Consider the following 19,279-nt stretch of genomic DNA (forward strand, 5'->3'; position numbering starts at 1 on the left):
AAAGAGAAACACCTTGTTACATGATTGGGGGGGGGGGAAGAGACATGGCTCCATGTCAATGCGAGATTGGAGGGACTTTGGTCCATTCCTTCCCCTCTTTCTGTGTCTGGACTCACTTTTCTCCTCCTCCTCCTTCTCCTCCTTCTCCTCATTATTCAGTCCAGTATCTGGAAAGAAAAAGAGAAACACCTTGTTACATGATTGGGGGGGGGGAAGAGACATGGCTCCATGTCAATGCGAGATTGGAGGGACTTTGGTCCATTCCTTCCCCTCTTTCTGTGTCTGGACTCACTTTTTTCCTCCTCCTCCTTCTCCTCCTTCTCCTCAGTATTCAGTCCAGTATCTGGAAAGAAAAAGAGAAACACCTTGTTACATGATTGGGGGGGGGGGGAGAGACATGGCTCCATGTCAATGCGAGATTGGAGGGACTTTGGTCCATTCCTTCCCCTCTTTCTGTGTCTGGACTCACTTTTCTCCTCCTCCTCCTTCTCCTCCTTCTCCTCAGTATTCAGTCCAGTATCTGGAAAGAAAAAGAGAAACACCTTGTTACATGATTGGGGGGGGGGAAGAGACATGGCTCCATGTCAATGCGAGATTAGAGGGACTTTGGTCCATTCCTTCCCCTCTTTCTGTGTCTGGACTCACTTTTCTCCTCCTCCTCCTTCTCCTCCTTCTCCTCAGTATTCAGTCCAGTATCTGGAAAGGAAAAGAGAAACACCTTGTTACATGATTGGGGGGGGGGAGAGACATGGCTCCATGTCAATGCGAGATTAGAGGGACTTTGGTCCATTCCTTCCCCTCTTTCTGTGTCTGGACTCACTTTTCTCCTCCTCCTCCTTCTCCTCCTTCTCCTCAGTATTCAGTCCAGTATCTGGAAAGAAAAAGAGAAACACCTTGTTACATGATTGGGGGGGGGGGGGAAGAGACATGGCTCCATGTCAATGCGAGATTGGAGGGACTTTGGTCCATTCCTTCCCCTCTTTCTGTGTCTGGACTCACTTTTCTCCTCCTCCTCCTTCTCCTCCTTCTCCTCAGTATTCAGTCCAGTATCTGGAAAGAAAAAGAGAAACACCTTGTTACATGATTGGGGGGGGGGGGAGAGACATGGCTCCATGTCAATGCGAGCCTGGAGGGACTTTGGTCCATTCCTTCCCCTCTTTCTGTGTCTGGACTCACTTTTCTCCTCCTCCTCCTTCTCCTCCTTCTCCTCAGTATTCAGTCCAGTATCTGGAAAGAAAAAGAGAAACACCTTGTTACATGATTGGGGGGAGGGGGGGAGAGACATGGCTCCATGTCAATGCGAGCCTGGAGGGACTTTGGTCCATTCCTTCCCCTCTTTCTGTGTCTGGACTCACTTTTCTCCTCCTCCTCCTTCTCCTCCTTCTCCTCAGTATTCAGTCCAGTATCTGGAAAGAAAAAGAGAAACACCTTGTTACATGATTGGGGGGGGGGGGGAAGAGACATGGCTCCATGTCAATGCGAGATTAAAGGGACTTTGGTCCATTCCTTCCCCTCTTTCTGTGTCTGGACTCACTTTTCTCCTCCTCCTCCTTCTCCTCCTTCTCCTCAGTATTCAGTCCAGTATCTGGAAAGAAAAAGAGAAACACCTTGTTACATGATTGGGGGGGGGGGGGGAGAGAGAGACATGGCTCCATGTCAGTGCGAGGCTGGGAGTATCCCTTTTTAAACACTTTTTAATTAATTTTAAAACAAAAAGAATTACAACAACCAAAATACAAAAATACAAATAATAGTGCTGTTTAAGAGTACATTCTAACTTGCACCCCATACCCACCAGATATGACAATACGTGCCAATTTCCTCATCACATTTCCAACAAGCTTTGCGGTATGCTGAATTTATTGTATTCAATTTTACAGAAGTGAAATACCACCTTAAACAGTTTTTTTAAAAAATTCCCTTGTTCTTATAGACATTAATCTTAAAACTCTCATTTTTATCCAATCCTCTTTTTTAATTTCTGTCTTTAAGTCATTTTCCCAAATTAATTTCAAACCTATGTATTCACGATAGATTTAATGGTTGTTGTGGTTTTTTCAGGCTCTTTGGCTGTGTTATGAAAGTTGTTCTTCCTAACGTTTCACCAGTCTCTGTGGCTGGCATGTTCTGAGGACAGCACTCTGTGCTCTGGTGTAGTTGGCTTGGGAGTGCAGTATTTATGGCTGTGAGATAGGCTTCCACACCAGAATCAAATAACATGAGAGATACTGCAGACTAAAACAACCAGAAAAATCTGCAGTAGCTGAACATGCCCTAAAACAAACTGGACATGTATTCCAAAATACTGAAATACTGGACAACCAGTAATCATTGCGTCAGACTGTACAGGGAAACCATTGAAATCCACAAACACCAGCAGAATTTCAACAAAAAAGAGGAATGTTTGAAGCTCAACAAAAATTGGCTCCCAGCTCTGAAAAATACAGCGTACAAAACTTCAACGAATTCTACCCAGCCACAAGGACAGGGGATCACTGCACACAAAAGACCAGCTAATGACACCCATCAACCACAGTGACAGATAATCTCTTCTCCTTAGCACACCAATACACCCACAACAAGACACACTAATCACCCATCTACAGAAAAAGATAAAAGCTTATCTCACAGCCATAAATACTGCACTCCTAAGCCAACTACACCAGAGCACAGAGTGCTGCCCTCTGAAGATGCCGGCCACAGAGACTGGCGAAACGTTAGGAAGAATAACCTTCAGAACACGGCCAAAGAGCCTTAAAAACCCACAACAACAATTAATTTCAAACCTTCTGTTCCCCATTCGTTTTCCTCTTGTTCCAAAATTATGTTATATATTCTACTTACTACTCCCTTCATCATTACATCTTTCTGCTTATCTTCATGTGATGAAGAAATTGTTCGTACTTAGTACATTCTCTACATTTACCATTAGTTTTCAATGAATCTTTTGTCCAAGTGAATAAAATTTTACCATGATAGTTTATTAGTTTGAAGTTTAACTATAATCAACCCCTTCAATCTCATTTTACTCATCCAGCACTTCAGTCTTGCAACACTTTTGTTCTTAAACAATTCTACTAAACCTTTTAAGTTTGTAGGAAAACTTTCTATTTCAGTCACTAATTTAATGGTGGGCATCGCTTCTCTTTATATTTATTCCATATATTTAACATATTTCTTAAAAAGGGGTTTTTTGTCTGATTTATTGTACTTCTCTTTACTACATTAAACAAGTATCTTTCAGCATTCCCATTTATTTCAGAATATGGCATTTCCCACCAAATTAATTTTTTCTTTATTATATATGATGTCTGCTATAAATCTTAATTAATTTGCTATATACTGTACTAATTTTTTACATTAGGGATACTTAAACCTCCTTTTTTGAGCCTTATACCAATATCATTTATTTATTCTAGAATTTTTACCTTGATTACAATATCCATTAGTTAACCCCTGCCAATATTTTAAATCTTCTAATTGTATTGGGAGCACGCTAAATAAGAAGGTAATCTTTGGTAATATTTTCATTTTTATTATAGCAATTCTCCCAAACCATAATAATTTCAATTTATACTCTTGCAGTTTATCTTTAATATCATTTTTAATTTATTAAAAATTTTCTCCTTTAATTTTGATTCGTTCTGACTATATCTATACCTAAATATTTAATATGATTACACATTTTAAAATTATATTTATTACATTGTGATTAAATGTCATTATTTGTGATTTTTGCCAATTAATAATCAATCCTGTTATTTCCCCTAATTTTTCCAAATGCTTTTTAATATTGTCTATACTCTCTAATGGATTTTAATAGTCAGTAATGAATAGTCAGCAAACACATTATTTTTAATTGTATTGTTTTTTCTTAATCCTTTAATTAATTCATCATTTCTTACGGCATTAGCTAACAATTCTATAACCATACAAAACAATATTGGTGAAAGTGGACAGCCTTGTCTTGTACCTCGGCCTAGAAAAATCAGTTCCATTAACCATCATTAATTATTACTTCTGAAGTATTATCTGAATATAATTACTCTATAACCCATCTAAATTTTTTGTCAAATCCCCAACCCCCTATAAGAAGTTTTAATGTTGGCCATTCAACACAGTCAAAAGCTTTAAATATGTCTAATGATAAAACCACATATATAAAAACCACATATCATTTTACATCACCTTTCAATTCTCTCCGAATATCTTTCAGCTGGTTATTTTTTACCTTTTTGTTTAATATTCTATTTCTTTGATAATTATCATTCCTACCATAAAGAGTTTTATCTTCATCTTATCCATAACCATATTAAAATCTCCTGTCATAATAACATAACCTTTCTTTACCTTTCCCAATTCTTTAAAAACCTTATGATAAAATTATCCGTTTATTATTAGGCATATAAACATTAACCAAAGTGTATTCTTCCAACCCCATTTTACCTTATATTATTACATATGTGCCATTACAATTTTTTACTACCTTTTCCACTTTGAATTCACAATTTCTAAAAATTATAATTGGCACACCTCTAGATTTAAAAGTTCCAAAAACTTTTCATAGATGTCTATATTGTTCATCTTTAATTCATTAACTCCATTTTCTGATTGATGGGTCTCTTGCAGAAAGACAATATCCAACTTATTTTTCTTCAAATATGCTTCTATTCTTTTTTTCACTGTTGATCCCAGGCCTTTCACGTTTAAAATTCCAAGTCTTGTTCTTTTACCCAAAATTTCTGTGTGAGAGACCGGTACCTACACAAAAACTCCAATCATCACCCAAGACAGAAAAGAGGCATAATCAAAACACTGATAGATGGGGCAAATTTGAACTGTGAAGCTCAATTTCTCAGCACCGAACTCAACCATCTGAATTGGGCCCTACAGGTGAATGGCTATTCCAAGAATGAAATCAAAAGAGCCATCAAACCAAGAAAACAACACCCAACTGAAAAGGAAAAACAGCCACCCACAAATAAAGTATTTCTGCCATACATCAAAGGGGTCATGGACCACATGGGGAAACTTTTGAAAAAACACAACATACAAACAGTATTCAGACCCACCACAAAAATACAACAAATGTAACGGTCAGCAAAAAACAAAAGGGACCCCCTCACCACTGCAGGAGTATACTGGATACCTTGCAGTTGTGGACAGGTATACAGTGGTGCCTCACATTATGATGTTAATTCGTTCCAGCGAAATCGCTGTAGAACGAAAACATTGTAAAGCTATTTTTAAAAGCCCATAGAAACGCATTAAAATGCGATTAATGCATTCCTATGGGCTTCAAAGTCACTGTCCAGTGAAGATCCTCCATAGCCCGGCCATTTTCGCTGCCCGTGCAGCGAGGAATCCGTCCCAGTAAACAGCGGGTGGCCATTTTTTTTTGCCTGGCGGCCATTTTGAAACCGCCGATCAGTTGTGCGAAAACCGCCATTTTGCGATGATCTGTTAGCGAAGCAGGGAACCAATCATCGCAAAGCGAAAAAAACCCATAGGAAACATTGTTTTGCGATCGCAAAAACTTCATCGTGATGCGATTTTGTCATAAAACGAAGTGCGCGTCTTGCGAGGCACCACTGTATATTGGAACCACAAAACGCAGCATCCACACCAGAATGGGAGACACTGCAGATTAAAACAACTGGAAAAATCAGCAGTAGCTGAACATGCCCTAAAACAGTGGTTCTTAACGTGGGTGATAATGCCCCCCAGGGGGCGATTTCATTTTTCAGGGGGGCAGTAGAACGAAAAGGGGCGGTGTGGGGGCGCTGGAGCAGAAGGGGGGCGGTAGGGGGGCGCTGGAGCAATCCAACCCTGCAGCCTTTTTACAGTGTGCATGAATATATATTTTCCTCCAATCTTAATTTAGTTTCAGAGTTTTCGTCTTGAAATTTTTAGTTCCTGCATTGCGATTTGTTTTTATGCCCTTTTTATGTTTCTTTTTGCGTCTTAAAATTCGCTTGCAACTAAATCATTAAATGTTACTTTTTTGGGAGCATTTCATTTACTTGGAATTGAATTTTGTTTACAGGGGTCATTGGATTTAAGTGTCAAATAAATAAATAAATAAATAAATAAATAAATAAATAAATAAATAAATAAATAAATAAACAAATAAATAAAATCATCACCGTGGGAAGGGGGGCGATAATAACTTCCTCAATGGCTCAAGGGGGCGTTTCTTTCAAAAAGGTTAAGAACCACTGCCCTAAAACAAGCTGGCCATTAAATTCTATTTCATAATATTGAAGACAACACCAGCAATCCGTATGTTAGACTGCACAGGGAAGCCATAGAAATCCATAAACATAAGCAGAACTTCAACAGGAAAGAAGGCCTAAAACTAAACATGGCCTGGCGCCCAATTCTGAAAAATACAACCTGCAAAAGGTCAACGAACTTTACCCAGCCACAAGGGCCAGGAATCATTGCACAAAAAAGACCAGCTAATGACACCCATCAATCACAGTGACAGATAATCTCTCCCTCCCTTATCACAACAAAAACATGCTGATCTCCTGAAAAAAGACAAAAGCTGTTCCCACAGCCATAAATACCAACAGAGCATGGACACCAACAGAGCATGGACAGAGTTCCTACTCCAGTCCTCTGAAGATGCCGGCCACAGAGACTGGCGAAACGTCAGGAAGAACAACCTTCAGAACATGGCCAAAGAGCCCGAAAAACCCACAACAACCAAAGTGAAAGTAATTTCCAATTTTAAAACAACATAGTCCTTAGAGAGTTTAATTAACTCTACACGTTCCTTATTTTTCCCTTCAAGGTTTTATACAAAAAGAACCAATTATCTAGAAGAACAAATGCATTTTAAAAATCTTTTTACCATCCAGATGGTACGGAGAATCAGTTTTCTCCTCCTCTTTCCAAGGGTCATCCACATCTGGTGTCTTTATCCATTTGTTAAGAGCGTGCGCAATTAGCACTGTAAGTGTCAGCATTTTGAACGCAAAAGAATCAGAGTAGAGACTCTTTGATCCTTTCCCTTCTCTGTCTCTCCAGAGAGTGAACTTGGTCTCCCTCCTCCTGAGTAACTGTTGTCAGGACATGGCCTGGTCAACGTTTGTGAGATCACAGAACACTGCCAACCTAAGCTGGTCAAGTAGGTTGACCAAAGGGATAGGGCTACCCTTGTATGTTAGTGACCTCCCTATTCGTAGATTCATCAAAAATGAATATCTCCCTTCTCCGGATCTCTGGCACGGCTGACAATGAGCCGTGGTTAAGCACAAGCACAAAATAGGCTCATAAATATATATATAAATAAACTTATCTGTCTTTTAAAAGATGGTTACCCCGCCTTTCTCCATAAAAAGGAGCCCAGGCAGCTGACTATCCTTAAAAAATAATATTCAGTTCTTCCAAAAATCACGCACACTAGTTTATGAATGTGGGGTCTTGAGCATCTGTGTTCATGATTCAAATAGCCAGAAAAGAGCCCAAAATGGCAGCACAATAGGGTGCCCGCGTTGCCAGCAGGAGAAAGGACGCCAAGGGCAGCCTAAATTTTGACAGCACCCAGGGCAGCTATCTAGAATAATGGCCGGCATAGGGTCCCTTCCAGCTCAACAGTTCTAAGAGGATGATGATGGCTAAGTTTTTTCCATTAAAATGGTCCTTAAAGTTTCTAAAAATCTCACATTTTTTCAGTGCAGAAGACATGTATACACTTGTTGTTATGGGACATAGACTTACAATAATCCTAACAGGGCTATTTAAGGAGTGGTTCTACCAGTTCCATACACCCCGTGAGTTTTAATGGCTGGTTGGAGATTTGAACCCAGGTCTCTGGAGTCTCAGTCATTAATTTACCCACTGCTCCACACGGAATAACACGTATATGTACCTATAAGGGAACCACAATATGATAAGAGCAGAGGCAAACCAAGTTTCTTATCCATACTAAAAAACCCTCTTAAGGTATTTCTTAAAATTGGGGGAAAAAACAAGATTGGGGGGTGGGGGGAGAGAGACATGGCTCCATGTCAATGCGAGGCTGGAGGGACTTTGGTCCATTCCTGCCTCTCTTTCTGTTCATGGACTCACTTTCCTCCTTCTCCTCCTCCTCAGGGGGATACTTGGACTCAATTTCAGGACGTTTTCCCTCAGTTTTTGGTCCAATATCGGGAAAGAAAAAGAGAAACCCCTTTTTACAAGATTGGGGGGGAGAGACATGGCTCCATGTCAATGCGAGGCTGGAGGGACTTTGGTCCATTCCTTCCTCTCTTTCTGTGCCTGGACTCACTTTCCTCCTTCCCCTCCTCTTCAGGGGGTTATTTGGACTCAATTTCAGGAGGTTTTCCCTCAGTTTTCGGTCCATTGTCTGCAAAGAAAAAGAGAAACACCTTGTTACATGATGGGGGGGGAGAGACATGGCTCCATGTCAATGCGAGGCTGGAGGGACTTTGGTCCATTCCTGCCTCTCTTTCTGTTCCTGGACTCACTTTCCTCCTCCTCCTCCTCTTCAGGGGGTTATTTGGACTCAATTTCAGGAAGTTTTCCCTCTGTTTTCAGTCCATTGTCTGCAAAGAAAAAGAGAAACACCTTGTTACATGATTGGGGGGGGGGGGGAGAGACATGGCTCCATGTCAATGCGAGGCTGGAGGGACTTTGGTCCATTCCTGCCTCTCTTTCTGTGCCTGGACTCACTTTCCTCCTCCTCCTCCTCTTCAGGGGGTTATTTGGACTCAATTTCAGGAAGTTTTCCCTCAGTTTTCAGTCCAGTATCTGGAAAGAAAAAGAGAAACACCTTGTTACATGATTGGGGGGGGGGGGGGAAGACATGGCTCCATGTCAATGCGAGGCTGGAGGGACTTTGGTCCATTCCTTCCTCTCTTTCTGTGTCTGGACTCACTTTCCTCCTCCTCCTTCTCCTCCTTCTCCTCAGCTTTCAGTCCAGTATCTGGAAAGAAAAAGAGAAACACCTTGTTACATGATTGGGGGGGGGGGGGAAAGACATGGCTCCATGTCAATGCGAGGCTGGAGGGACTTTGGTCCATTCCTTCCTCTCTTTCTGTGTCTGGACTCACTTTCCTCCTCCTCCTTCTCCTCCTTCTCCTCAGCTTTCAGTCCAGTATCTGGAAAGAAAAAGAGAAACACCTTGTTACATGATTGGGGGGGGGAGACATGGCTCCATGTCAATGCGAGGCTGGAGGGACTTTGGTCCATTCCTGCCTCTCTTTCTGTGTCTGGACTCACTTTCCTCCTCCTCCTCCTCTTCAGGGGGTTATTTGGACTCAATTTCAGGAAGTTTTCCCTCAGCTTTCAGTCCAGTGTCTGGAAAGAAAAAGAGAAACACCTTGTTACATGATGGGGGGGGAGAGACATGGCTCCATGTCAATGCGAGGCTGGAGGGACTTTGGTCCATTCCTGCCTCTCTTTCTGTGTCTGGACTCACTTTCCTCCTCCTCCTCCTCTTCAGGGGGTTATTTGGACTCAATTTCAGGAAGTTTTCCCTCAGCTTTCAGTCCAGTGTCTGCAAAGAAAAAGAGAAACACCTTGTTACATGATTGGGGGGGGGGAGACATGGCTCCATGTCAATGCGAGGCTGGAGGGACTTTGGTCCATTCCTGCCTCTCTTTCTGTGTCTGGACTCACTTTCCTCCTCCTCCTCCTCTTCAGGGGGTTATTTGGACTCAATTTCAGGAAGTTTTCCCTCAGCTTTCAGTCCAGTGTCTGGAAAGAAAAAGAGAAACACCTTGTTACATGATTGGGGGGGGGAGACATGGCTCCATGTCAATGCGAGGCTGGAGGGACTTTGGTCCATTCCTGCCTCTCTTTCTGTGTCTGGACTCACTTTCCTCCTCCTCCTCCTCTTCAGGGGGTTATTTGGACTCAATTTCAGGAAGTTTTCCCTCAGCTTTCAGTCCAGTGTCTGGAAAGAAAAAGAGAAACACCTTGTTACATGATGGGGGGGGAGAGACATGGCTCCATGTCAATGCGAGGCTGGAGGGACTTTGGTCCATTCCTGCCTCTCTTTCTGTGCCTGGACTCACTTTCCTCCTTCTCCTCCTCTTCAGGGGGTTATTTGGACTCAATTTCAGGAAGTTTTCCCTCAGTTTTCGGTCCATTATCTGGAAAGAAAAAGAGAAACACCTTGTTACATGATGGGGGGGGGGGAGAGACATGGCTCCATGTCAATGCGAGGCTGGAGGGACTTTGGTCCATTCCTTCCTCTCTTTCTGTGTCTGGACTCACTTTTCTCCTCCTCCTCCTTCTCCTCCTTGTCCTCAGCTTTCAGTCCAGTATCTGGAAAGAAAAAGAGAAACACCTTGTTACATGATTGGGGGGGGGAGAGACATGGCTCCATGTCAATGCGAGGCTGGAGGGACTTTGGTCCATTCCTGCCTCTCTTTCTGTGCCTGGACTCACTTTCCTCCTTCTCCTCCTCTTCAGGGGGTTATTTGGACTCAATTTCAGGACGTTTTCCCTCAGTTTTCGGTCCATTATCTGGAAAGAAAAAGAGAAACACCTTGTTACATGATTTGGAGGGGGGGGGAGACATGGCTCCATGTCAATGCGAGGCTGGAGGGACTTTGGTCCATTCCTGCCTCTCTTTCTGTGCCTGGACTCACTTTCCTCCTCCTCCTTCTCCTGTTCCTCCTCTGTTTTAAGTCCATTGTCTGCAAAGAAAAAGAGAAACACCTTGTTACATGATTTGGAGGGGGGGGGAGAGACATGGCTCCATGTCAATGCGAGGCTGGAGGGACTTTGGTCCATTCCTGCCTCTCTTTCTGTTCCTGGACTCACTTTCCTCCTCCTCCTTTTCCTGTTCCTCCTCTGTTTTAAGTCCATTGTCTGCAAAGAAAAAGAGAAACACCTTGTTACATGATTTGGAGGGGGGGGGAGAGACATGGCTCCATGTCAATGCGAGGCTGGAGGGACTTTGGTCCATTCCTGCCTCTCTTTCTGTTCCTGGACTCACTTTCCTCCTCCTCCTTCTCCTGTTCCTCCTCTGTTTTAAGTCCATTGTCTGCAAAGAAAAAGAGAAACACCTTGTTACATGATTTGGAGGGGGGGGGGAGACATGGCTCCATGTCAATGTGAGGCTGGAGGGACTTTGGTCCATTCCTGCCTCTCTTTCTGTGCCTGGACTCACTTTCCTCCTCCTCCTTCTCCTGTTCCTCCTCTGTTTTAAGTCCATTGTCTGGAAAGAAAAAGAGAAACACCTTGTTACATGATTGGGAGTGGGGGGAGAGACATGGCTCCATGTCAATGCGAGGCTGGAGGGACTTTGGTCCATTCCTGCCTCTCTTTCTGTGCCTGGACTCACTTTCCTCCTCCTCCTTCTCCTGTTCCTCCTCTGTTTTCAGTCCAGTGTCTGCAAAGAAAAAGAGAAACACCTTGTTACATGATTTGGAGGGGGGGGGGAGACATGGCTCCATGTCAATGCGAGGCTGGAGGGACTTTGGTCCATTCCTGCCTCTCTTTCTGTGTCTGGACTCACTTTCCTCCTCCTCCTTCTCCTGTTCCTCCTCAGCTTTCAGTCCAGTGTCTGGAAAGAAAAAGAGAAACACCTTGTTACATGATTTGGAGGGGGGGGCGAGAGACATGGCTCCATGTCAATGCGAGGCTGGAGGGACTTTGGTCCATTCCTGCCTCTCTTTCTGTGTCTGGACTCACTTTCCTCCTCCTCCTCCTCTTCAGGGGGTTATTTGGACTCAATTTCAGGAAGTTTTCCCTCAGCTTTCAGTCCAGTGTCTGGAAAGAAAAAGAGAAACACCTTGTTACATGATTTGGAGGGGGGGGGAGACATGGCTCCATGTCAATGCGAGGCTGGAGGGACTTTGGTCCATTCCTTCCTCTCTTTCTGTGTCTGGACTCACTTTCCTCCTCCTCCTTCTCCTGTTCCTCCTCAGCTTTCAGTCCAGTGTCTGGAAAGAAAAAGAGAAACACCTTGTTACATGATTGGGGGGGGGAGACATGGCTCCATGTCAATGCGAGGCTGGAGGGACTTTGGTCCATTCCTGCCTCTCTTTCTGTGCCTGGACTCACTTTCCTCCTCCTCCTCCTCTTCAGGGGGTTATTTGGACTCAATTTCAGGAAGTTTTCCCTCAGCTTTCAGTCCAGTGTCTGGAAAGAAAAAGAGAAACACCTTGTTACATGATTTGGAGGGGGGGGAGAGACATGGCTCCATGTCAATGCGAGGCTGGAGGGACTTTGGTCCATTCCTGCCTCTCTTTCTGTGTCTGGACTCACTTTCCTCCTCCTCCTCCTCCTGTTCCTCCTCAGCTTTCAGTCCAGTATCTGGAAAGAAAAAGAGAAACACCTTGTTACATGATTGGGGGGGGGGAGAGACATGGCTCCATGTCAATGCGAGGCTGGAGGGACTTTGGTCCATTCCTGCCTCTCTTTCTGTGTCTGGACTCACTTTCCTCCTCCTCCTCCTCCTGTTCCTCCTCAGCTTTCAGTCCAGTGTCTGGAAAGAAAAAGAGAAACACCTTGTTACATGATTGGGGGGGGGGAGACATGGCTCCATGTCAATGCGAGGCTGGAGGGACTTTGGTCCATTCCTGCCTCTCTTTCTGTGTCTGGACTCACTTTCCTCCTCCTCCTTCTCCTGTTCCTCCTCAGTTTTCAGTCCAGTATCTGGAAAGAAAAAGAGAAACACCTTGTTACATGATTGGGGGGGGGAGACATGGCTCCATGTCAATGCGAGGCTGGAGGGACTTTGGTCCATTCCTGCCTCTCTTTCTGTGCCTGGACTCACTTTCCTCCTTCTCCTCCTCTTCAGGGGGTTATTTGGACTCAATTTCAGGAAGTTTTCCCTCAGTTTTCGGTCCATTATCTGGAAAGAAAAAGAGAAACACCTTGTTACATGATTTGGAGGGGGGGGAGAGACATGGCTCCATGTCAATGCGAGGCTGGAGGGACTTTGGTCCATTCCTGCCTCTCTTTCTGTGTCTGGACTCACTTTCCTCCTCCTCCTTCTCCTGTTCCTCCTCTGTTTTAAGTCCATTGTCTGCAAAGAAAAAGAGAAACACCTTGTTACATGATTGGGGGGGGGGGAGAGACATGGCTCCATGTCAATGCGAGGCTGGAGGGACTTTGGTCCATTCCTGCCTCTCTTTCTGTTCCTGGACTCACTTTCCTCCTCCTCCTTCTCCTGTTCCTCCTCTGTTTTAAGTCCATTGTCTGCAAAGAAAAAGAGAAACACCTTGTTACATGATTGGGGGGGGGGGGAGACATGGCTCCATGTCAATGCGAGGCTGGAGGGACTTTGGTCCATTCCTGCCTCTCTTTCTGTTCCTGGACTCACTTTCCTCCTCCTCCTTCTCCTGTTCCTCCTCTGTTTTAAGTCCATTGTCTGGAAAGAAAAAGAGAAACACCTTGTTACATGATTGGGGGGGGGGGGGGAGAGACATGGCTCCATGTCAATGCGAGGCTGGAGGGACTTTGGTCCATTCCTTCCTCTCTTTCTGTGTCTGGACTCACTTTTCTCCTCCTCCTCCTTCTCCTCCTTCTCCTCAGCTTTCAGTCCAGTATCTGGAAAGAAAAAGAGAAACACCTTGTTACATGATTGGGGGGGGGGGGAAGAGACATGGCTCCATGTCAATGCGAGGCTGGAGGGACTTTGGTCCATTCCTTCCTCTCTTTCTGTGTCTGGACTCACTTTTCTCCTCCTCCTCCTTCTCCTCCTTGTCCTCAGTTTTCAGTCCAGTATCTGGAAAGAAAAAGAGAAACACCTTCTTACATGATTGGGGGGGGGGAAGAGACATGGCTCCATGTCAATGCGAGGCTGGAGGGACTTTGGTCCATTCCTGCCTCTCTTTCTGTGCCTGGACTCACTTTCCTCCTCCTCCTTCTCCTGTTCCTCCTCTGTTTTAAGTCCATTGTCTGCAAAGAAAAAGAGAAACACCTTGTTACATGATTGGGGGGGGGGGGAAGAGACATGGCTCCATGTCAATGCGAGGCTGGAGGGACTTTGGTCCATTCCTGCCTCTCTTTCTGTTCCTGGACTCACTTTCCTCCTCCTCCTTCTCCTGTTCCTCCTCTGTTTTAAGTCCATTGTCTGCAAAGAAAAAGAGAAACACCTTGTTACATGATTGGGGGGGGGGGGGAAGAGACATGGCTCCATGTCAATGCGAGGCTGGAGGGACTTTGGTCCATTCCTTCCTCTCTTTCTGTGTCTGGACTCACTTTTCTCCTCCTCCTCCTTCTCCTCCTTCTCCTCAGTTTTCAGTCCAGTATCTGGAAAGAAAAAGAGAAACACCTTCTTACATGATTGGGGGGGGGGAAGAGACATGGCTCCATGTCAATGCGAGGCTGGAGGGACTTTGGTCCATTCCTGCCTCTCTTTCTGTGCCTGGACTCACTTTCCTCCTCCTCCTTCTCCTGTTCCTCCTCTGTTTTAAGTCCATTGTCTGCAAAGAAAAAGAGAAACACCTTGTTACATGATTGGGGGGGGGGGAAGAGACATGGCTCCATGTCAATGCGAGGCTGGAGGGACTTTGGTCCATTCCTGCCTCTCTTTCTGTGCCTGGACTCACTTTCCTCCTTCTCCTCCTCCTCAGGGGGATATTTGGACTCAATTTCAGGACATTTTCGCTCTGTTTTCGGTCCAATATCTGGAAAGAAAAAGAGAAACCCCTTGTTACAAGATTGGGGGGGAGGAGAGCTGAGCATCCTTACAATATTCAGTTCTTCCAAAAAACACACACACTGGTTTATGAATATGGGGTCTTGAGCGTCTGTGTTTATGATTCCAAAACCCAGGAAAGGGCTCGACATGGCGGCGCAATAGGGTGCCCGCGTTGCCAGCAGGAGAAAGGATGCCAAGCTTTACCTTGCCAAGGGCAACCAAAATTTTGACAGCACCCAGGGCAGCTATCTAGAATGACGGCCGGCATAGGGTCCCTTCCAGCTCAACAGTTCTAAGAGGATGATGATGTCTAAGTTGCTTCATTCTTTTCCTGCATTCTCCATGTTCTATGTCTGTTTTCAGACGGGAACCCTAATATTCCATCGCTCAGAGGCTTAAAGCACTGATCTCTCAAGCCAGCTCTACTACCATCTTGTACGTCCTCTTGTTCTTTTTCATTAAAATGGTCCTTAAAGTTTCTAAAAATCTCACATTTTTTCAGTGCAGAAGACATGTATACACTTGTTGTTATGGGACATAGACTTACAATAATCCTAACAGGGCTATTTAAGGAGTGGGTCTACCAGTTCCATACACCCTGTGAGTTTTAATGGCTGGTTGGAGATTTGAACCCAGGTCTCTGGAGTCTCAGTCATTAATTTACCCACTGCTCCACACGGAATAACACGTATATGTACCTATAAGGGAACCACAATATGATAAGAGCAGAGGCAAACCAAGTTTCTTATCCATACTAAAAAAATCCTCTTAAGGTATTTCTTAAAATTGGGGGGAAAAAACAGTGTTGAGATGAAGTATAATAAAGTCTCAGGAACTCCCTGCTAGTGGAGACTGGGCCATAGCTTAGAAACATTTTATTTTTGGACTACAACCCCTGTTCTCTCCAGTCAGCATGCGCTTGAACTGACAGGGCACGCTTTTCTCCCTGCTTCTCACAGGCCTTCAAACATCTGATCTGGCTAAGGGTTGAAAAGCAAGCGGTTGCTTCTGCTTACCGACCTGTTTTTAAATGTACTGTTCATCTGTTCTTCTGCTTTGCCTTTGCAAAAAATTTTGGATTATGGTTAATGCTGTTTTAACAGAGAATGCCAGCTCCAATAACTTCATCTTCAGCAATATTTGTTTCTAAGATTTCACTTGTAATGTTTTCAGATCGTGGATAATTGAATCAGTGGATAAGGAGTCCCGCAGATAAGGAGTCCTACTATATTTGCAAACCACCCTGTTCCGCAAGTGGGTTTTTTTGCATCCTGCGTTAGATGAAGATGGTAGGTGCTTCTGAAAACGTGCATTGCATTTAAAGCCACACAGCCTTTCTCAAAGGGAGTAGCCACTATCAGTCCAGCCCCTGTCAAGGAGGCCCAGTGGGGATTTGAACTCCCAACATCTGGCTCTGAAGCCAGTAGGGTGGAATGATTAATCAGGGTAAATGCTTCTGAACACGCACAGAATGCTTGTGTCTGGGGAAAGGAAGACAGGCATTCTGGAATTAGAAGGAAAAAGGTATGGAGTAAGAAGGAAGTGGGGGCAGTGGGGGCTAACCGCAGAAGCTGCAAGGTTGGAAGACCAGCCGTCGTAAGATCGAATCCCGCGGCGGAGGGAGCTTCCGTCGCTTGCCCCAGCTCCTGCCAACCTAGCCGTTCAAAACCATGTAAAATATTGTGTAGCTAAACAGGTAGCACCTCGGTGGGAAGGTCACGGCGTTCCGTGTCTAGTCGCGCTGGCCACGTGACCACGGAAACTGTCTACGGACAACGCTGGCTCTACGGCTCGGAGACGGGGATGAGCACCGTGCCCTAGAGTCGAACACGACTGGACTAAATATCAAGGGGGATCTTTGCCTTTACCTTAAGAAGGACGTAGCGGGGGGGCCACATTTGATTCCCAGGGATCTTCCAGCCAGTTTTTAGAGGCCCGAGCCAGGCTCCAGGGAGCTTTGCGCCCAGTTTCCCCTCTTCTGACAATTTGCTGCCCAACACTATCAGCCGCCTGAGGCAAACAGCCCCCGCCCCCTTTTGCCTTCTAGTAGGGCTGATGCAGCTGACCAAAGGCAGCCATCTTTCACCCCTGGGAGCAGAAGATCAGGAAGACCGGGTCTGATCCATCAAGAAGCCTGGCCATAAAGGGAAGAGCAACGAGCAGATTCGAGCTCTTAGCCGCTCTCCCCTCCTCCTCCTCTCTATTCTCTTTTTTTTCACTGTCAAAATGGCTCCCCGGAGGCTTTCCAGGGCCGCTAATGGAAGTCCTTTCTCTGCCAGCGGCTGCTCCTCGGCTCTCTTCCGTCTTCCCCACCCCACGCTAAGTGCAGGCAGCCAGAGCTGGCGAAACCCCAACTGGTGTAACCTCAGAGCCTCCCCCCCCCCGGGATTTCTCCCTTCCCCAACACAAAACACACAAAAATATGCACACAGCCCCGGCACCTTAGGGAAACTGCCGGGCAGGTGGCGGTGGAGAGAGAGAGAGAGCAAGCCAAGAAAGCTTTTTGCGCAGCCCCTAAAGACACGTGTCGGCGCGCTCGGGAAAAATCGGGCTCCCGGTCGCCTGTCCCGTCACCCTACCCAATCCTGCATTTCCAGAAAAGAAAAACCAGATCTTGGAAACCTGATTTTAGGAAGTAATTCGAACCTGTTCCCCGTCCGTTATTTGAAAAGTAACTTCTCCTTGTTGTAGACCATGCAAATTATTTTTGTGTTCTCTTGCTCTTAACGTCACCACCTTTCGGGTTCCCTAACTTCTGAAATGTAACTGCGTCACACTCTCATTACCCTCGAGTAACTAGTTACTGGGATATTTATTTCTATTACTAGTTACTTTGTTTGCTGTAACTTGTTCCTCCGAACACAGGTGTGAGATTAAAAACAGGCACCGACCCCTTAAGCAGGAAATCCCGGTTCTCCGAGATTTCTGACACACGGGCATTAGCTAGTGTCTTGGGTGACATGAGTGCTCTCTGCACTTGCCCAGAGGTACTGTCACCTAGTTTTACACCCCAGACTCCTAAAGGGGAAGAGCCAAAACATTCAATCCATTTTCTCCTGGCAACTGTCCACTCTCAATTCATTTTTCAGCTTCCTGAAATATCAATCTGCTCATAGGCCAGCCCTACCATGAGTAGCGAATCTGGGCTGTGACGAATATAGGTGCCATGTCAGTAGCATTTATTTCTCTGAGATTTCTGGGTCAAAACTGGAGACTCAGCAGAGGAAGAATTACGATATCGCCAGTGTGGGCTCTTATGACTGGGGATGGGGCTTATTTTAATGTTCTAGACTACAACTCCCACAATTCTCCATTCCCAGAGTTCTCCCCGACAGGCCCCTAAATGTGGCTCGCCTGGGAGAAAGGCCTTAACCGGCTTTGAGGCCTGGCTAGGCCGAGCTTCCTGTTCCTGCCCCACGGCTAGCTGGGAGTTTTCTTTCTGAACAGGAAGCTCGAGCGGAGCTAGGCCTCAAAGCCTCCCTGCTGAAGCCTTTCTCCCAGGGGAGCCAAATTTAGGGGGTTTCTACGGTGCGCATAGGCCAGGCAGAACTCCCAGAAGGGAGAATTATGGAATTTGTAGTCCAGGAAATCCAAACACCTCATTTCGACTGATCATGTGGCAGAGATGGGGCAGCAAGGCCGGACTCTGTGCCCCGAGACGTCTTGTGGATCCCAGTGTCGGTCCTCCATTCCCTGGCTGTGTTGCAAAACAGACCATGGGTCGGATGATGGGCAGGCGAGGACCTCCTGAATCCAGGCCAGGATTTCAGAGGGCCCCAAATTCTACACAAGGGAGTCCGTCCTAGTAGTCAGGCATGGTACTGGTGGCTTCTGGAAAAGGATCCAGTTTATGGGTCTTTGCAAGGAAAACGATCGTACCTCCGCATCATGAGGAGGGTAGTTCCATAGGACAAAGAGGGCGACACCCCATCCGAGTCTCAGAGCTTCCTTAACCAGCCCATTCTTGCCAGCTTCCGTCCCAGACAAGGAAAGTCGAGGTCAGCAAAGCCAGATTTCACAGTTAAATCAACGGCTGCTTTTGGTGTGAAAGTTAGAGAGGAGTTCTCCATGGTGCTGAATTTGCCCCTAAGCAAATCCAGAACCTCCGACCGTTCCTTTCCACCTTCTTTTTTCACTCCTGCCTCTTCTCCAATGTCTTCCCCTTGTCCATTTGTCATTGTTGTCTTTACAAAGAGTATAAGCCCACTGTAGTGTGGTGTGGCGGATGGAGTGAAGGATTTGTACCCTGGAGATCTGGGTTCGAATCCTTCCTCCGCTACAGAAACTCACAGAATGAAACTGGGGGAAACGAATCCTTAAATCTCTCGCTTACCTTGGACAGCCTGTGAAGCTCGCTTTTAAAGCCGTCCTGACGGAGCAAACCAAAAAGCCGTCGGCCACAGTGTTCGGACCAAACCCGGAGCGGATTCACCATTCCCACCACCACCACCATGAAATTGGGAGCGTCCTGCTTCTGGCCATCACGGCTCCACCCTTGCTCCCCCTCCTGCTCAATGTGTGAATAATTCTTGTTTGTCCCGACCACCATGTTCACCCCAGCGCCACCGACCACGCCACCAGCCAAAGTGGCCACCAGCTGCATCTACGAAGCATGTATTTAAGACCGGTTGGGGCTCTTAATGTTTTTTATTTAGTATACTGTAT

General features: G+C 45.5%; 1 protein-coding gene and 1 long non-coding RNA gene across 23 annotated transcripts; both read right to left on the bottom strand.

The window, feature by feature from the left end:
• Positions 1–1,355: 1,355 nt before the first annotated feature.
• LOC140702831 (uncharacterized) lies at positions 1,356–15,513 on the bottom strand. 22 transcript variants are annotated; one of them, XR_013539450.1, is made up of 10 exons: positions 13,120–13,204; positions 12,947–12,994; positions 12,743–12,820; positions 10,608–10,655; positions 10,405–10,482; positions 10,029–10,106; positions 8,683–8,760; positions 8,478–8,555; positions 8,279–8,356; positions 7,834–7,879 (listed from the first exon to the last, which is right to left on the bottom strand). XR_013539450.1 is itself a non-coding variant. In XM_078382271.1 (9 exons), the coding sequence occupies exons 3-8, from the start codon at positions 12,815–12,817 to the stop codon at positions 7,745–7,747; spliced, it is 492 nt and encodes a 163-aa protein (XP_078238397.1). In that variant the 5' UTR covers positions 12,818–12,820; positions 13,646–13,696; positions 13,822–13,892; the 3' UTR covers positions 1,356–1,585; positions 7,729–7,744. The 22 variants fall into 22 exon arrangements, 17 of the variants coding, with proteins under 17 accessions (XP_078238397.1, XP_078238398.1, XP_078238389.1 ...); XR_013539448.1 differs by lacking the exons at positions 7,834–7,879; positions 8,683–8,760 and adding an exon at positions 1,356–1,585 and having other exon boundaries at positions 13,120–13,200; XM_078382271.1 differs by lacking the exons at positions 8,478–8,555; positions 8,683–8,760; positions 12,947–12,994; positions 13,120–13,204 and adding exons at positions 1,356–1,585; positions 13,646–13,696; positions 13,822–13,892 and having other exon boundaries at positions 7,729–7,879.
• Positions 10,800–11,733, bottom strand: LOC144584949 (uncharacterized). The gene is made up of 3 exons (XR_013539451.1): positions 11,656–11,733; positions 10,958–11,179; positions 10,800–10,830 (listed from the first exon to the last, which is right to left on the bottom strand). It is a non-coding gene; the product is annotated as an uncharacterized LOC144584949 (long non-coding RNA).
• Positions 15,514–19,279: the final 3,766 nt, after the last annotated feature.

The sequence above is a fragment of the Pogona vitticeps genome, chromosome 15 (genome assembly GCF_051106095.1).
Source record: "Pogona vitticeps strain Pit_001003342236 chromosome 15, PviZW2.1, whole genome shotgun sequence".
Taxonomy (NCBI): domain Eukaryota; kingdom Metazoa; phylum Chordata; class Lepidosauria; order Squamata; family Agamidae; genus Pogona; species Pogona vitticeps.